General features: G+C 36.0%; 1 protein-coding gene across 1 annotated transcript in view; it reads left to right on the forward strand.

Moving 5' to 3' along the window:
- The window catches only part of LOC121425407 (G-protein coupled receptor GRL101-like), a 30,767-nt gene extending 12,366 nt beyond the window's left edge, over positions 1-18,401 (forward strand). Inside the window, exons 5-15 of the mRNA XM_041621452.1 lie at positions 567-677; positions 1,831-1,993; positions 2,458-2,529; positions 4,454-4,525; positions 6,116-6,187; positions 7,137-7,208; positions 10,966-11,040; positions 12,643-12,714; positions 15,035-15,106; positions 16,028-16,099; positions 17,104-18,401. Of these exons, the coding sequence (XP_041477386.1) occupies positions 567-677; positions 1,831-1,993; positions 2,458-2,529; positions 4,454-4,525; positions 6,116-6,187; positions 7,137-7,208; positions 10,966-11,040; positions 12,643-12,714; positions 15,035-15,106; positions 16,028-16,099; positions 17,104-18,160 (1,910 nt within the window). The 3' untranslated portion in view covers positions 18,161-18,401. The remainder of the gene's footprint in view (positions 1-566; positions 678-1,830; positions 1,994-2,457; positions 2,530-4,453; positions 4,526-6,115; positions 6,188-7,136; positions 7,209-10,965; positions 11,041-12,642; positions 12,715-15,034; positions 15,107-16,027; positions 16,100-17,103) is intronic.
- Positions 18,402-19,556: the final 1,155 nt, after the last annotated feature.

Consider the following 19,556-nt stretch of genomic DNA (forward strand, 5'->3'; position numbering starts at 1 on the left):
CATTATGTCTACCATGGACCTAGGTCCATGTGTTTACCAACGAAGAAACCTATTTAGGCTACCATTACCAGACAGGAGTGAGACCAGTGCAAGATAAGCTGACAAATTAAACCTACAATGTTAAATATCTGTGTAAACTCTGACGCTCCATTGATAAACCACAAGTTTAGACCAGAATTTTTAATCAACCCCGAGTTCATAATACAGGCCTAAAAGTATTGATTAATGTTACAGCTGACATTAACCTAAACGCTGCATTTTCAAACCGAGGTGTAAAGGTAATGCATACTTAGATATAGCACTATTTGCTTGCGCTCAATATAGAGACTCCATGGGCTCGAAACATTCGATTCTTCTCCAACAATTCAAAGTCACGTATTATGGAATAAATTTGGATTGTCATGTGACATCTGAAACGTGATATATACGTTTCGAACACTCATATGGCAAAAGAAAATAGCCCGAATTGTATGATTCCTTAAACATGTATGCTACAATATTATGAATAACACGAATATTCATGACTAAATGGTATTCCTTTGTTACATCACTTTTTCAATCCCAAGAATGCAATTCTGCTTCATACCGATGTAACGGAAGTGATATTTGTCTTATTCCCACATTGCAATGCGACGGAAAAGTCGATTGCCCACATGGAGACGATGAGATGCTTTGTGGTAAGAATGAATTATTCAAATCAAGTTTTTGTTGGGGTGGACTTGTCCTTTAAAGTTTAAAATATTACTCGACAATGCAACGACTCCGGTGTTGATTTAACACCAGCCCGGAATCTATATATGTCTACACCAGAGAATTATTGAAACGACAGCAGTTGGGAATCAAACCGATGCTGTTTTAATACTAATTTGTGTGTATATATCGGGAGGGGGGGGGTGCGTTTCATCAACATTTTTGTCCGACAAGTTGTCAGATCTGACATCTTTCCTTGATTTTGATTGGCTGAGAAGCACTGTAACTATGGTAACTGTCGGATAAAATGGGACTTGTCGGATAAATCATCTGACATGTCCTTTCATGAAATGCTCCTCTGGTGTTAAACTAATACCAAAACCGGTGTTGTTTAACGCCTCTCTGGTGTGGACATATATAGATTCCGGGCTGGTGTTAAATCAACAACGCAGTTTTGAAGTGTATACATCTAGGAAATTTAGATTATGTCCAGATCCATACAAAGATTTAAAGTCATGGGCCCGTATTCTGAAATGTTTAACTTAGAACAAGGTCTAACTCTGTGCTAAAATTATGGGAAGCCAAAAGTTCAAATATTCTGTTTTGTATTGTATATTTCTTACGTTTACTATTTTGTTTCCTTTTGCTTTCATAATGAAGAAAAATACTTCATTTATGATTCTCAGACAATTATGGACAATGTGGGTGTTATTATGAGTTAATATATTGAATGTGTGTGTAGGGATTTGTGTTCCTATTGGCTCTCCTTACTTAAACCACAACTTTGAACTAGGGTTTAGTTTAAACCCGAGTTCAGAGTACGGGCCATGGAACATAAGTATATCTAGGATGGTGACAGATATTCACCTTTTTCAATGAAAAATAACATCTGAATATAAATATCGTTATTACCCGTCTACTTTACGAATTCTTTCATTTATGCAGAGAAACCCCTCATAAAATACCCCAACACCGCCCCTGATGATGACGGTGATACTGACGACGACGATGATGATGATGATAGTGATGATAATGATTATGATGATAGTGTTTATGATAATGATGATGGTGTCCACAGCACATGTATTCGCTGGTAATCCATTTATGTTGTTGTTGATTTCTTTTGCTGTCTCTATACAGATACACTTCGATGCCCGTCGACTTGTTCTTGCGGTGAATCTCAGAAAACGCCCCCGTTATCTTTTGGATGCACCGATTCTGAATGGGTTCCATTTTGGGTGAACTGCTCGGTTGACTGGAAGAAAGACTACGCCAAAGAAATTGCTCCAAAGGCTGTATTCATGTAATCGGGATTTTTTAAATTTTCATTTAATTATATCATTTTCATTTATTTTCGTTTATATATTATTTGCTTATTCTTGTTAACCGGTCATGTTGGCTCAGTGGTAGAGCGTCCGCCTCATAAACGGGAGGTCGTGGGTTCGATCGCTGGCCGAGTCATACCAAAGACTTATAAAAATGGGACCTTCTGCCTTCTTGCTTGGCGCTCAGCATTTAGACTGGAGAAGGGTAATAATAACATATTATGTTATGCAGGGCCCGCTGGAAGAGCAGTCTTATGATTGAAGTGGCTACCCTGGGTAAATAAAACGTTATTATTATAGTTCTTTTTTTGGGGGGAGTATTGGTTTTGATTCAATTATTTATAGAAAATGGGCAGTTCTTCCATTTTTCTATGTTACTTCAGAAATATATTAGTAGATTCATCAGAATCATCATCACCCCATTATCATATTGTCATTGTAGAAATCTTGCTGGTGCTTCCATTGGACATCTGGAGAAGGGTTCCTTCTCCGAACTCAGCAATGCATATGATTTGTAAGTATGTTGATTGTTCTTATGCAATTACTCAATTTTGTGGTGCCGATTTGACAAACTATCCCGAGTGCAATATGGTTTGATATTTTCTTGTGTTTCAGTATTTATTATTATTTTTATTATTATTAATTATTATTATTCTTTTCATTAATATTATCATCATTGTTATCATTATTATTATTATCATCATTATTATCATCATCATCATATCATTAGTTTTTTTTTATCATCATCATTATTATTATCATTAGTAGTAGTAGTAGTAGTAGTAGTAGTAGTAGTAGTAGTAGTAGTAGTAGAAGTAGAAGTATAGTAGTTTTGTTGCTGTTGTTGTTGTAATGATGCTCATTTGCAATTTGCTTCTCCATGTTGGTGACCTTTGATATTGTTATTTGCTTAAAAGAATATTTTATACACCCCCCCCCCTTCCCAGCCAATCCGGCATCAGAACTTGGTTCAGTAGTCTATATTAATTGAAATACCTTATGAATTGATTCTCATTTTGAATATTATTGAAATAGATGAAATGTGATTTTCAAGGTACATTAAAACATAATTTGGGAATTTCACAGGAATTAGAATATGAAACTACTTGAATGACCATTTCCCTTAAGCACACAGCACACATGCACAAAATCGAAAGATTTACAAATGGCGGTAAAAGAAAGTTTATTTTTTAATTAATATTCAGGACGCCCTCAGCCTGAAAAAAAAGGGCTGAAAAGGCTCGATATTGAACACTCTTCAGGGTTAATGTACTGAGAAGAAAGACATTTTTATTTTAAGTACACTTATTGAATTCGAATAGATGGGAAAAGCGATTAACGAAATATGAATTCGTAATAAAGAGGTGATGCGTGATGGCAAATGAATTTTAATGATCCGGAGGGAGCTATATGAAATTGTACATGCATGACAAAATAAGGAAATGTAATAAAAGATATTTACATTTTTTTAATGAATGGGCCATATTAAGCAAAGTAAAATAAGCGTTTCGTCAATTGAAAGATATCACTTGAATAACAATATTGAGCTTTATATTGGGGAATGAAGTGGAATAAATTACCAGACAATAATGGCTTTATCATGTTTATGACGGCACAACTTACTATAACAGCTTTTATTACATTTTTGGCCAATTCAAAGATATTTTTTTATAGAGAAAGCAATTAATGAAAGTTAGATACTGGATTCTATGAAGGGAGTAATTACCACTAAACTTCTTAAGGAACATGGAAAAGACCATTCGTATCTAACAAAGCTATACTTACCCAAACAACTCTATTTGTTTCATTCTGTGTGGAATAACAGTCCACCCCCCCCCCCCCCCTCTCCGTCTCTTGCTCCCTTTCTCGTCCTCTTCCTTCCTCTCATTACATCTGCACTCTATGTCTTCTTAAAAGCGTTGAGTACTTCTACCAATGTGGAAATGGCGCTTCAGTTGAAAATGCCATTATCATTGTCATGTTGATTATAAATCATTCTAATGCTGACAACATCTTTTAGAAATAATATTAGGTAAACGATGAAATGTTTTTCAGGGGGTATTTCTAATAACGATAAAGAGTTTTAAAGAAAGAAATATTGCGGATGTGTTATAGTGTACAGGGGTTTTCAGACCTTTAACAGTAGGTATACACACAGGGGGTTCTCTAATTGCTGTTTAGAATATTAAGAAAAGCAGTTGAATTTATTTCACAGACTTGAACGTACTAGGTACTACCAATGTTCTCATGGGGACTTCTTCTGTTACAATGATGTTAATATCTGCGTTGTTTGCGGGCAAACATTAAATTGAATTGAGTTTAAAAGAGGAGTTGGACAAGGGGGGGGGGGGCACTCCATATTTAGTTATTATGTTGAAAATTGCTTCAAAATAATTGCGATATTACACAAATTTCTTCCACTTTCATTTTCTCTCCAGGGAACTGAAATCGACTGGACTAAGCCATTTACCACCTGGTATTTTTGTTGGACTTCATCGTCTTTGGAGATTGTAAATCGGCATTTTTGTAAAATCATACTTTTCATGGCCCTGGGAAGCGGGAGTGCTGGGGGTGTGTGTATCATTCTCCATTGGGAAGCTCCCCTGGAATTCTGGTAGATGTGGAAAATAATTGGAGAAATGCAAAGGAAATGACTAACATTTTGTGTTGAACCACCCCCCCCCCTTATTTTCAAATATATACATATTTTTTTTGCCTGTCAAATTTACTGCAGCACACCCTGCGAAAAATTTACTGTCAATAACTGGGATATACCCATTTGATTTGCTAGTTCATTACAATGAACCTGCGTGCCGAATATAGAGTACACAACTTTTCCTGCGCGCGCGCTGCATCTCCCTATCAATTGCTTTTATCATATATACATATATATGTTCTGTTATTATCCTTTTGTTGCCTTCATTTATGCCATATTAGCTTTGTCTGATTGAGAAATATGTCATTACAATTTTGGCCTTTAATTCAAAAAGAAAATATGTACCACTTTTTCTTCCAATAATAGAAGACTATTTACGGCTTGACGGGCGGGGCTTTAATCAATCTCACTGAGATTATAATAGTGCGCGTACTCACAATTAGCAATGACCTGTAATATTATCACATTTAATTAATAATTTCTCACCCGAAGACTGGGATTCCTTATTATTCATTCATTTACATTTCCGTCGATCGGAGGCTTGGTAAACTGTGGTCCCCTCAGTGACGGGAATGCGACCATTATCTTTCGGGGCTGCACCCCTCAGAAAAATAGTCTTATTTCGGTGTAACTCCGGGAACCACAGTCCCAACCACTTCCTCTGACAGCCGTATTATATTTTGTTCAATATCATTTCCAAGGCAATATCGCTGAGGTATGCGCTATTTTTGCTCAGGTTTGCTTTTGGAAAGATATAGCTACATACATATCGTTTGGGAATTGGTACACAGCAAAAACTGTGGTTTTAACCGGTGTACATAGAGAACCACACCAGTTATTATACACTGGTGTTAAATTGGTGGTGTTAGTTTTACACCTATAGGTGTTATTACAACACCTATGGTTGTTACATTTACACTCTTTGGTGTTATGTTCAATCTCTATGGTGTTATTTTAACACCTTAGGGTGTGGTCCTCTATTAACACCAATTGGTGTCAGTTTTAACACCACTGTTTTTACAGTGTAGCGTCTCCTGTTACCTTCATCAACGATAATTATCAAGATCGTATGCTCGGGATGCACTTGCACCCACCCGCTGAGGCAGAGGAGTTCCGACACTGTTAAGCAAAACGAAATCTGCTACCCCTTCTGCTTTCAACAGTTGATTTTCCAAACTTTACTTCCACCTCCCACGAAAAAAACCAGTCTAAGCCCTTGCTTATTATCTTAACTTACCTCAAAATCTGAGCACATTGGAAGATCCACAGTACATGTACGCTACAACCATTTTGAAATTTATTATATTTTTACATTTGATATCGGATATCCTCAACTAAAAATAGCAGTATGAAGCCAAATGAAGACGGCAAACATAATTATTGGAAATCGGACGATGCTAGCTGTAAATTCAAATGGTTTCAAGATTTATTTCCTTTGTTACAGGTCACTCAAAAACAATAGTCTGACTGTTCTTGAGAAGGGCACATTTGAAGGTCTTCGTAATTTAGGGAGATTGTAAGTATTCGTCAGGCCTGCATAAATGTTAACTCCCTAATCATTGGTTTTTCCCTTTTCACCATAAATCTTATCAGAATTAAAACTATACATTGTGGGAGAAATGTAGTAATATCATACCAAAAAACAGCTGACATCCAAATAGTTTTACATCATCACTCCGTTACAATATATTTTGTTCACAAAACAAACATGTGCTATACCGCTCGAAGTTGCCTTCAGTGGAGTGATGGGCCAACAATTTTGAGGGGGAGAGATTTGGGGTATCCGTAAAAATAAAATTAAAAAGTCGCGAGCGAGCGAAAAATGTCGACATTTTTGTCAAAAATCAAATTTTGTGATAGATAATATTCAAGAAGTAATATCACATTTCACCTTCCTCTCTTTCGTTGTCTTCCCCATTTTTTTTTTCTTTTGTCGTGAAAAAAAAATGGGGGGGGGGCAAGCGCTCCCCTGTCTGTATACGCTACTGGTTGCCATGGTCAGTGCACACTTTGGCAACGGAACCAAAACATTCAATAAAGATAAGCAAGCATAGCGTTTAAAATGTTATTCATTTATCATTTGAATCTGATTTCGATGAAATTTTCATCGTTGCTTGTTTGATTCCTTTATGTTCATTCAAATCAAATGCTGAATTTCACAATTTGTTCCTCAGAAAGTTAAATATCGAAGAAAACTTCCGAGCCCCAAAATATTGGATAATCACACCTTTCGGCATTGACAACGTACTAGTATTAGAGGCAAGCGTCTAAATGGCAAGCCAGTGAAATCTTTATCAGAAAATAGCAGTAACTTTATTAATACACGGTAGACAGACACTGCCTTTGCTGATTATAGATAATGTATTTTGTCATTCATATCCTTTTTAGAAAAGGAAGTTTGCAAACTAATTATTTATTTAAAGAAAAAAATATCGTTATGTACCTATTTCTGTCATGACATTTAGACGGCTGGAAATGAACCGGATTACTCAGTTGGATGGCGGCTGCTTCACAGGTCTGGATCGACTCTCTTTCATGTAAGTTGGAGGATTAAGTTATGAATTACAATGTAGATCCATCAACCCTGTTTCCATGGTTTTAATTTCAATTACAAAGTTTTCAGTTCAGATACAATTAAACGACGTAATATTTTAAATGTGGAAATACTGGGGGCGGGTGTGGAGCCATCTAATGTGCAAAGGCCGGGACAGTGGCGTAACTACGTGGGGGCATGGGGGGGCACGTGCCCCCCCAATCGGATGGCCAAAAAAAAAAAAAAACGGGGAAAAGGAGAAAAAGAGGGAAAAAGGAAGAGAAACGTAGTGGGGGAAAGAAGAAATTGTTGTTTATCATAGTGTTATATTATGTTATATAACATAAGAAGCATTTTTCACAACTTTATGAAACATTATTTGCTTAATTGTGTCTTCATTGTTTCTGGTGCTCGCATAGACTTTTTATAGAGACATATAAAACTGCTGTACTAAAGCCTCCCGTTTTCAAATCAATATACAACAAAATAATATATTTCCTCGCAATTAGAGTAATTATTGTTTTAAGTAGTGATATATTCTTCTTTTTCATGACTACTGAAAGTTATTGACCTATTTCAAGGTCTTAATATAAAACATTTCCTGTCCGTGCTAACGTTCGCATTAGTGGATTGGTGAGATTTCTGCTCTTCATGAACTCCTAAAATCAGTCCTTAAAATGTCAATTTTTCTGATCTGAATATCAAAAAATTTTAGCTCGCGCTTCGCGCTCGCATCATTTGGTTAGTGAAATACGTGGGGTCTTAGTGAATTCCTACAAACAAGCCTTGGAATGCCCCTCTTCATGTCTGAATTTCCTAGATTTTCAGCTCGCGCTTCGCGCTCGCAGTATTTCATTAGTGAGATGCGTATGATAATCATGATTACAATGACTTCAAAAAGTGCTCCATGTGTTTAGATGTAATTCTAACAAAATCAGCAAGCGCTTGGCACTCGCATTAGATGACTATGGTGAGATATGTATACTCTGACTTAATGGATTCGTAACTATAGTCCTTAAAATATCCATGTTTTGAGGTCAATATATACAAAAATTTCAGCTCGCGCTTCGAGCTCGCATCATTTGGTTAGTCAAATACGTAGGGTCTTAGAGAATTCCTACAAACAACCCTTAGAATGCCCCTCTTTAGGTCTATATTTCCTAAATGTTCAGCTCGCGCTTTTGCGCTTGCAGTATTTGATTAGTAAGATACGTATGATAATCATGATTACATGACTACAAAAGGTGCTTCATGACTGTGTTTAGATGTAATTCTAATAAAATCAGGAAAGGATGGCACTAGCATTAGATGACTATGGTGAGATATTTATACTCTTAATGGATTCTAAAATATAATCCTTAAAATTTCCTTGTTTAGGGTCAGTATATACAAAAATTTTAGCTCGCGCTTCGTGCTCGCATTGTTTGTTTTAACGAGACAGTTAAGTATCATGATTACAAAACAATTTCCTTATAATGTCAATTTTTAGCCCTCAATATCAAAAATTTTCAGCTCGCGCTTCGCGCTCGCATTATTTAATCGGTGAGATACATATTCGTTTGATGGCACTCACTGCATGTCCTTAAAATATCTCTATTAGGTCAGTATACCTGTCATCTGAGCGCGCTTCGCACGCTCCCTAAGTGACCCGAAATTTTTGCTGGTGCCCCCCCCCCCCCCAATGCCGTGACCCACGGTACGCCACTGGGCCGGGATATGTGCAAAGAACGGTATGTGTGCAAACGCCACGCCGGGAAATGTGCAAATCTGTCAAAATTTATCAACGGCATCTGTGCAAATGAACAATTTTCAAAGCAAAATTGCAAATCTGCAGGATATGTGCAAATCACTGTTTTATCAACATTAAGGCTATTTCTCATGAAATGTTTCATATTACATTACTGTTATAATGATAATATAAATTCTGTACATATTGAAAGAAATGCGTTTTGTTCTGTTAAACCAAGCTTTTTACCTGACTGCTAAGAAAGCACGAATGCCTGTGAGCAAGCAACCTGGGGACCAACGGCTTCCCTTTGAAACGTAGAATTTAGCACTATACAGATTGTATTTAACATTGGATTAGATTAATATATTTTGTTGAAGTTAAATGACCATCTCTTGGCAATAGATATAGAATTAATTTATCATACCGATTGCCCCCCCCCCCCCACCAAAAAAATCTTTTGAAAAGACCCGAAATGAAATATCATTTAATCATTCTTGAAGGAATTTTATAATGATAGAAATTTGATGCTTTCTATTCTCATAATACCAAAATGAACGAGGATAGTTCAAGCTTTGCTGAGAAACGGCCATGAAACATGACCTGATCAGGAATCGGATTTCCAATTAACTTCTGCAAAACGCCATCCAACTTTAAAATTGCTCTTCGTAGGTCTTGATGGATATGGGACTTAATTTAATATGACTAGATTCATCATGGCAATGAAGGAATTAGTTTATCGTAAGGTGCAGGTCTAAATTTGGTGTTATATGTTTTTTGTGTTGTATTGTATTTTTTTTTGGTCAGTGCTCGATCATTAATCTTAAACAGTTCAAAATAAGTAATGTAATACGCGTACGCACAATCATTTGCATACTATAGTTCCAGTGGCGGAGCCGGGGGGGACATCCGGCCCATGGCTCCCCCCCCCCCACCTTGAGAGCCATATGCCATTCTTACACAAGTTTCGCCCCCCCCCCCTTTGAATGATACAGCCTATATTTCAAATGGAAATATGTCATTATTACAGAAGTGAGGACCCTTTTTTATTTGCTGGTCAAATTTTCCTAGGAAAAATGTGCCCTGTCCCCTTTGGAAAATCTTGGATCCGCCCTTGCATTGTTCATTAGCAATAACTATTGTTTTTTCCTAGTTCAGTAATTAAAATCCGCCTTGGGTCGTTGCAAGACTCACATCGCCTTTCAAGTGGATTCAGTCCAGTTCGGCAGTTAAAAAAAAACAGTGAGCGTATGTCCAGACGCCTCCGATCTTTCGGTCATTCGTCACAAGTGTGTCATATCATGAGCGTCTTATTGTGAGAGAATATTGTAATACATGATCTGTGCAACATGCAAGTTATACCAAGAAAAACGACTTCTGACCTACCAAAAGCTTACATGTTATGTTAATGTTGTATCATTGCTCGATTCTGATCCGGATTCAATGGTGTGACAGTAACATTATTATCACTTATGATTTTTTATCTTGTCTTTAGTAATCTGACAGTCGTATCGTCAGTATTGCTTGCCCATAAAGGATCGCATAGTTTTCAAAATTCTTCTTTTGGTTCATCATATCATCAATAGATCCGCACCCGATTACAACAAGTCTCTTATACACCTGCACGCACACTGCGATCTTGCATATATCCCGCTATCTAAAAAATCCTGGGGCGATCGAGCCTTTGCTCATGCAGGACCAGCCATGTGGAATTCACTACCACAGGAGCTGAAGAACTCAAACTCTGCAACATCCTTTAAGGGCAACCTTGAATTGCTTTTGTTCACCAGCAGGTACTAGGTTTGAAGACAGTCATTTTTCCTCATTTTTAAATTTGTCCTTTTTTGTACTTCTCTTATATAGTTCTCTTTACTTTTATGTCTTACTCCCTTCAAAGCGCCTTGAGCATTTAATAAAAATGGAAAAGACGCTATATAATTCATATGTATTATTATTATTATTATTATCGTATCTTGTAGGATATGTCGGTGTGAGAATCATAACAAATGTGATCTTTGATATGATTAATTTTTAGAGATTTTGAACACAATGATTTGGCAACAATACCACCTGGAGCGTTTGCTGAAGTTGGAGACAACCTTAAATTTTTGTGAGTAGTGTAAAATAACGTAAAAATTCGTTTTTTCCATTATAAAGTTTGTTCACTATACTTAGGTAATAATACTGATAATGGTAATAACCATAATAGTAAAAATGATAATAATGATACGAATAATAGTAATAAGGTTAATAATAATAATGATAATATTACTAATAATAATAGTAATAGTAGTAATAATGATAATAATAATACTCACAATGATATTTAGCATTAATGAGGCGCCGATAATCTATATGTCCATTCAATGATGCTCAGTGTATTACCCCGGCTTTGGCACCAGCTGCGAAAGGCACTTGGTGCATTCAGCACGTTCAGGGAATTAATCCCACCAGGGAGCCGTTTAATAAAGCTGTTCCTAAGTTATGAATGACTTTACGCACGACTGGTGACCCTTTCTCGTGCTATATAATATACACCTATGTAGCTGACTTATGTATAAGAACATGTTCCAGTCGTTAGTAAAGTTGTGCGTAACTTTACGAAAAGCTTTATGAACCTCCGCCCGGGTTCCCAGTCACCCCACCTGGGTTGAGTGCAGCACAGTGTGGGTAGATTTCTTGCTGAAGGAAAGCACGCCATGGCTGGAATTCGAACCCACGTCCCTCTGATTAGAAGACGAGAGTCGTTACCCCTACTCTACAGCGCCCCAAAGATATTTTGTATAGGTCACAATGGTGATGACATTTTTTGCAGGGTAAGGACAGGATAGTCCTCCATTTTGCCAAATACTTAAAGGACAAGTCCACCCCAACAAAGACTTGATTTGAATAAAAAGAGAAAAATTCAACAAGCATAACACTGAAAAATTTCATCAAAATCGGATGTAAAATAAGAAAGTTATGGTATTTAAAGTTTTGCTTATTTTCAACAAAATAGTAAAATGAACGAGTCAGTTACATCCAAATGAGAGATTTGATGACATCACTCACTTACTATTTCTTTCTTTTGTATTTTTTTATATGAAATATGAAATATTTTCGTTTTCTCGTCATTGTCATGTGAAATGAAGTTTCATTCCTCCCTGAACACGTGGAATTCCATTAACATTTTGTGCTTCAGGCAATGAGGTCCTAATCATCAAATTCGTAAAAATTGAAATATTGTATAATTCAAACAATAAAAAACAAAAGAAATAGTGAGTGAGTGACGCCATCGACTCTCTCATTTGGATGTAACTGGCTCGTTCATTTAACTATTATGTTGAAAATAAGCGAAACTTTGAAATGTCATAACTTTCTTATTTTACATCCGATTTTGATGAAATTTTCAGCATTGTGCTTGTCTGATTTTTCTCTATTGATTTAAATCAACATTTTTCTGAGGTGGACTTGACCTTTAAACTTGCCTAATTATCTTTTAAAACTTTACTACAATTTTATTGATGAGCACAAACCCTGTTTCTGTAACCGTACATTGCAGATTATGATTGTGTCACTTATATCAGTTTGTTATGTCTACTATTTTCATTTATTCTGTTACAATAAAGAGTAATCAACAGTAAAGAGCTCTATAAATGACATAAACATGATAAAACTACTAACGAAGGATTAATATTGTTTGAATTTTTGTATGTGCTTTTATTTTTTGCAGGATTATCACTCATAATCGTTTGACATCACTTAATTCATCCTATTTTTACGGGCTTAACAATATTGATATCTTGTAAGTATCTGACCAAATTTCGACCAATGCCTCCCTCTCTGCTTTCTTTCTTTATCTCTCTTTTGCTGTTGCCCTCTTTCACTCCCTTAAACCTATTCTCCCTCCGTATCTCCTCCCTATCTCCTACAACCTTACCCCCTCCCCCTCTCTCCCTCTCTACCATGTCTACCGCTATCCTTTTATCCATCTCCAGACCGATTTATTTCTCTTTCTTCCTCTCTCTCTCTCTCTCTGTCTACATAATCTCCTTTACTTTTCCATAATCATTAATTTGACTATGCCAGGCAAAATTCATCCCGTAGCTTAGTGCTGATAATTTTATCAAACGAAATTCTGACTATTCCAATTGTTTCGGCTCAGATTACTTTCGAGAATAGCTGTCATATCAGAAGGCCAATCACTCAGTTTGTAGTCTGTGATAAGTCCCAATCTTTGAGCGTCATTTGTGATGCACACATCGTTTAGTATATGAAGATATTGGTCTAATGGTGTGGAGAAAATTCCAAATTGTGGACAATTCTACAGCTTAAATGTTCCTAGTGTGGTCACAGGATCACGGGCTAGATGTGAAAATATAACTTCACAGGTAAAACGCTCAAAACAGAGGGTGAGGATGATTGTGTTTCATACTGTGAACACACTATAGGGCCTATGACACTATTAAATAATGTGTTTCATACTTTGGTCACAGTAGGTAGCACACTGTAAGATAATGTGTTTCATACTGTGGACACACTATAAGATAATGTGTTTCATACTGTGGACACACTATAAGATAATGTGTTTCATACTGTGGACACACTATAAGATAATGTGTTCCATACTGTGGACACACTATAAGATAATGTATTTCATACTGCGAACACACTGTATGACATACTATAACATAATATTTTTCATACTGTGGACACACGGTAAGATAATGTGTTTCATACTGTGAACAAACTGTATGACATACTATAAAATAATATATTTCATACTGAGGGCACACTATAATATAATGTGTTTCATACTGTGAGCACACTGTATGACATACTAGAAGATAATTTGTTTCATACTGTGGACACACGGTAAGATAATGTGTTTCATACTGTGAACACACTGTATAACACACTATAAGATAATATGTTTCATACTGTGGACACGCGGTAAGATAATGTGTTTCATACTATGAACACACTGTATGACAGACTAGAAGATAATTTGTTTCATACTGTGGAAACGCGGTAGGATAATGTGTTTCATACTATGAACACACTGTATGACACACTGTAAGATAATGTGTTTCATACTGTGAACACACTGTATGACATACTAGAAGATGGTATGTTTCATACTGTGGAAACGCGGTAGAATAATGTGTTTCATATTGTAGACACACTGTAACAGAATGCCTTATCAGGGGGCACTTGATATAAGTTAGCAGATTCTTGGAAAAATGTTTTAAAAAATCTCTTGAAATTTAAAACAAATCTTTTCTTTCTGATGAGACTCCAGTTATTTTTTAAAATTTTGATCTGGCAAGGTTTGTCTTCAAGCTTGAGTACTAGCATTTTTTTTGTAACTAGGTTTATGCGTATAGGCCAACCCCTTACTTTTCATAAAATAATTAGACATTGTCTTGATAACCATTTGGTTTCATACGTATTTTCAAATTGTTAATATATAATTTTGTTTAAACAAAATATGTCGCAAAGAATAATGGAAAAACTGTCATTATTCAAGTGGGTTTATAAGACTATGCATGATCAAAATTATGCATTCATGATAATAAATCTCGGACAGTGTCCATGATGTCAGTGGTTTCTGAGTAGTTCGGGATTCGTAGAGCCAGTTTTATTTAAAAGAGTTAAACTTTAGAGCAGACAACTAATGAATTCTATTTCAGGATTAAGTAAATGTTTGTAGGCTCGTGTAACATTAACCTAATTTTGAAGTCAACTAGAAGATTTTATGAAATGATTTAGAGAGCCATACATTAGAGTGATGCATATATTTATTTGTTTATTGTTTCAAAATGTATCTATCGATCTTAATCCTCTCTCTGCCGGGCACCATATCTGTTCCATTACAAATTAAAGACACAGTTTCTGTTGTGGACTTCTTTGATATCCACGTTCCAATCGATTCTGTAATTTTATGAATTATCAAAATGCAAAACAAAAAAATCGTCAAGTTTCTATCATTTTATATTGTTTTATTGTTTAAGTGGTCTCATTCATTTTTATTGTTTAAGTGCATCTTCAATATCATTAACAGAAGATATATGCGCTGTATAAATCTTGAATCGTGATTAATATTTTTGATTTATTATCCACAGATCAGTTCAAGGGAATCCAATCACAAACATCGAACCAGGAGCCTTAAATGGACTGCCTACATTACGTGATGTGTGAGTGTTATGGAATAGTCGCTCATCCTAAAGGGAAATTGAAAGGGGGAGCATCAGTATCGAGATATTTCCGTAACTATTGGCATTTGCACCTGATTTTTCTGTTATGGTTTTGTCGCCATTTATCTATTTCATGCAAATGTTGGGGAAGGCGATGTAGGTTGATCCGCACTAAATTAATTTCTTATTCAAAGAACCAAATAAATAAACAATCGTTAACGTTTATAGATTCTGCAAGGCTACACAGTCATTCCTTAGAAAATCAATGTTCAAATCAGGATCATATTGACATCTGAAAAGATGCGACTGAATATTGCACTTGGCACACCTCGATAGTTAAACATGGCATCAAGGAAGAACTTCTATTTAGGTGCGACTTAAAAAGAAATCAGAAAAGGCGTGATGTTTCTTTTGTTTTTATAATTTGGCGAGAATGCGAGTAAAAATATATTTCTACGTCACGTTTGGTATTTGTAGGATATTTTCCCCCCAAATCGGTCTTGATTTCAGTGTTATCATGTGACCATGTTAACTATTCCTTATACGTGTTACACTTAGAAGATCTCGTTCAAAAGAAAACCTGAGGAAATACATTAAAAATTATCACCATCTTTTACATGTATGTACAGTTAATAATAGTAACGACAATAGGTTACTCTTAGGGGTGAAATCTAAAAAAGATGGTAAACGATATGACCAAATTTTGTATATCAGGACCTCTATTAAGAAAAAAATAATTTCAGCAATATGCGGTCTGTTTATTGTTCCTACGCTTTGTGTCGTCCACTATCTCTCAGAAACACAATTGATCCATAGCTATTTTGTTTTCAGACTCATTTCAAAAGTTGAAATATACTTACCCTTACAGTTTTGTCATATCCATTGGTTATCTTGACGCCGTGGCATTATTTCTTTTCCCAGGCGACTTCTTTCATCAGACAGAATCCGTCTTCAACCCGATACATTCGTGGGCCCCTCCAAAATTGAGCTATTGTAAGTACAGGTATCAAAAGCCAGGAGACGATTACACGAAATGGTCGTTACAAGTATTTTCTTTCTTGTAGCCGACGATGCGCCGTGTATAAAAGACGCCTTTTTAAAATACCTTCATTTATTTATTCATCCGTCAAATTAAACAGAAAAGTCATTGCCTATAAATGATTCGTATCTCAAGTAATTGTTTAAAAAATAATTGAAAAGTGAGCTAAATAGATTTGGACCTTTTTTAATGCGTCTTCTACGACGCATCATTATATATAGATCGGCGACGCGAAAAGACTGTCCTTGAAATACCCTTTCTTGCAATGGGGCCTGTGATTCGTTTACACATCATTAAAGTCATACTTTTTATCCTAAACAGTCGCATATACAGAAATAAAAAAAAGCGCAAAGGAAATTTATGTATATATTCTTAAATCATGTCCCTGATCAATTTATCACTAAAATAACACGAAAGAAAAGGGTTATTAGATATGACTGGCATGACTGAAGCAAATTGATTTGGTAACTAAGGGTAAGAAATGCAATTTGCTATAAGTCACTACTGATTGCGTGCTAGAACAGACCCATGTAGGCTTATACTCCAAGAAAGGACAATAAAGCATAAGTTTCACTGGTCCCAGTATTTGGAATAGTCACCCCAGCAACATCCGTTCAAGTTCTCCTATATATACAAGTACATGTATACTGAAATAAGATAAGAACATCTATTTTCTCAATAATACAAACTTAATATATTGTAAGCACTTGGAGGGCAGAATGATCACTTGTTATATTGTTAAAAAAATGAGTGTTTACATGAAGAAGTGCCGTGTACATGTATTATGTATAAATGTATGTATGTCCTGTCAAGAAAAACAGTGTTTCACAATGGAAACATGTTTTCAAATAGACCTACCTATGTAACATTATTTGGTGACGTATATTGAACACAAAGCAATGTCTTCATATCACGAGAATTACTTTCCTTACATTTCCTTTGCTTTTTTGTTACACAGGGTTGTTCGAGACGAACGAGTTTGTTGCATTGCTCCTGAAAGTTTCGGGTGTATAACGCGAGAACTGCCAGATCCACTCTTCACATGCCGCAGAACGTTTCTCCAAAACAGAACCATTAAGGTATTCATCTGGATCCTTGGTATCAGTGCACTGCTCGGTAATGGCTTTGTGATCGTCACGAGGTTGAGGAACAAACCTTCAACAGTCACTGGTTCTGTGCAATCAACCTTGATCAGCAATTTGGCCGTTTCGGATTTCCTGATGGGTGTTTACATGTTGATCCTTGCAGTCATGGATATGTATATTGGCGAAGCCTATTTCTGGGATGGCATCGGTTACGAGTGGCGAACCAGCTATCCTTGTCAGATTGCAGGGTTCATCTCGTTACTCAGCACCCAATCGTCCGTTTTCTTGTTGACTCTGCTAAGCGTTGATCGCTTCATTGCAATCCAGTTCCCATTCAGTCCGAAGCGTCTGGGTATCAAGTCCTCCCGTATCTCTGTTGCGATTGTGTGGGCTATGGCGTTGATTCTCAGCGTAACCTCTCTTCTCTTGAATCAGCTGGAGCTTGGTGCCTATGGCCTGAGTGACGTTTGCGTGGGCCTTCCCCTCATCCGGAAGTTTTCTTCGGTCTATTCGGAGATTGACGCCTACACCTTGTCTCGCTTCGGTCAGACCACCCTTAATTATCTTGCTTCTGGAACAGCATCGACATGGCAATTCTCCATTGCTATCTTCCTTGGAGTGAACCTAATCAGTTTCCTAGTCGTGTTGTTCTGCTACGCCGCTATCTTTGTCAGAGTTCGGTTAAGCAGGGAGGCGGTAGGACAGAAGAACAAGGTTACCTCAGAGGTAAAGATGGCGCTCAAGATGTTTTTCATCGTTGGAACCGACCTTTGTTGCTGGATGCCAATCATCACGATGGGTATATTGGTCCAAATCGATGTAATCACTCTTTCCTCCAACGTCTATGCTTGGTTGGTGGTCTTTGTCCTGCCTATTAATTCCTCTCTCAATCCTTTCATCTATACCATCGTCGAAAGAGTCACGAAATAGACGACATTGTTTAATTTGTAAATCGTGATCATTGTGATTGAATTTTTATTCGATATTTTTGTTTTGTTCAGAGTTTACAATCTACTATGACTTGCACACATCATAAATAATCTGCTCGTTCATAATTTTCTCTTGATTTTCTTAAGTAGATTTTATTTCGAAAGGGGTAATCCCCTTACACTTTCGGATGCCTCTCCTGTATTGAATTGTCCGTGGGATCGAATTCACTTGATATTTTATGTATTGATTTATTCAAGAACAATAAAAAAGGCTTGTAATGTTTTATTGTTATTTTTTCATCATAAAATGATGATATAAAAAAAATGAAATGTTACATCAAATGCATTTTCTTACAATTAAGGGAATACTCGGTAGAAACATGTTTATGATTATATGATTGAAACAATTATTGTTACATTATGATAAACACAAAATGAACAATACTAAATATTCTCAATGATTAGTCACATATTCATACAAATAAAGAACAACATTGAATAATGTTTCAATTTTAAGAAGATTAAAAATTAAAAATTCAAGAGAAAAAAAAGTATTTTATTAAAGATGCGCCACTAATGCCAGATCAGTATCCAGTTGAATGAAATGATTCGAATTCACTGAGAAGTAGTCAAAATGACATGATTTTGACCCCCCCCCCCAAAAAAAAAATATATATATATATATATAAAATATATATATTAACGACAAAGATTTTGAGTACGATTTTGCTCTTTGAGTATATTTTACGTACTCATATTTTATATATTTACCATTTTCACTTGGAGTTTAAAGAATGCTTTCGTTACACTCTGCATACTAATAATCTTGCTATATTATTGGTCAAATGAAAATCACAAGATAAAGTTTAGTTTCACCATTCACTCACTTACACTGATGTAAGGCTTTTTGCATTTCGCTGATCATTTCAGCACATAGGATTATAAGACGTCCTCAATTATGTAAGACGGCAAAGAAAATCCCAGTGGTATTGCTTGCACGCGCACGTGACATATTATTTGTTTGACATTATCGGTGATGAGCGGTCATTAGTAAAGAATTAATTACCGGTCATAATTTGGGAGAGGATGGCTTATCAACTTAAAATTCACATCCCTATCTTTATGATCTTAGGAAAAGGAGACTATATAGTATTGGCTAGCTTTTTTAAGTCAATCGGGTAGTTGGCTAAACCTTGCACTTCGTTTATTTGCACTAGTACATATACTAGCATTAACTATATAGTTAGTTGCCAATACATACTTGTAACATTTTTAATTTGATCAGTTAGTTTTGAAGTTTCTCATTATTCTAGTACTATAATCTGTAGATTTATATGTTGATTCGACTTATGTTAAAACTGCTTCAAAGAAGCAATGAGAATAAAGGGAACCACCGA

Source organism: Lytechinus variegatus, chromosome 12 (assembly GCF_018143015.1).
Source record: "Lytechinus variegatus isolate NC3 chromosome 12, Lvar_3.0, whole genome shotgun sequence".
Lineage (NCBI taxonomy): Eukaryota > Metazoa > Echinodermata > Echinoidea > Temnopleuroida > Toxopneustidae > Lytechinus > Lytechinus variegatus.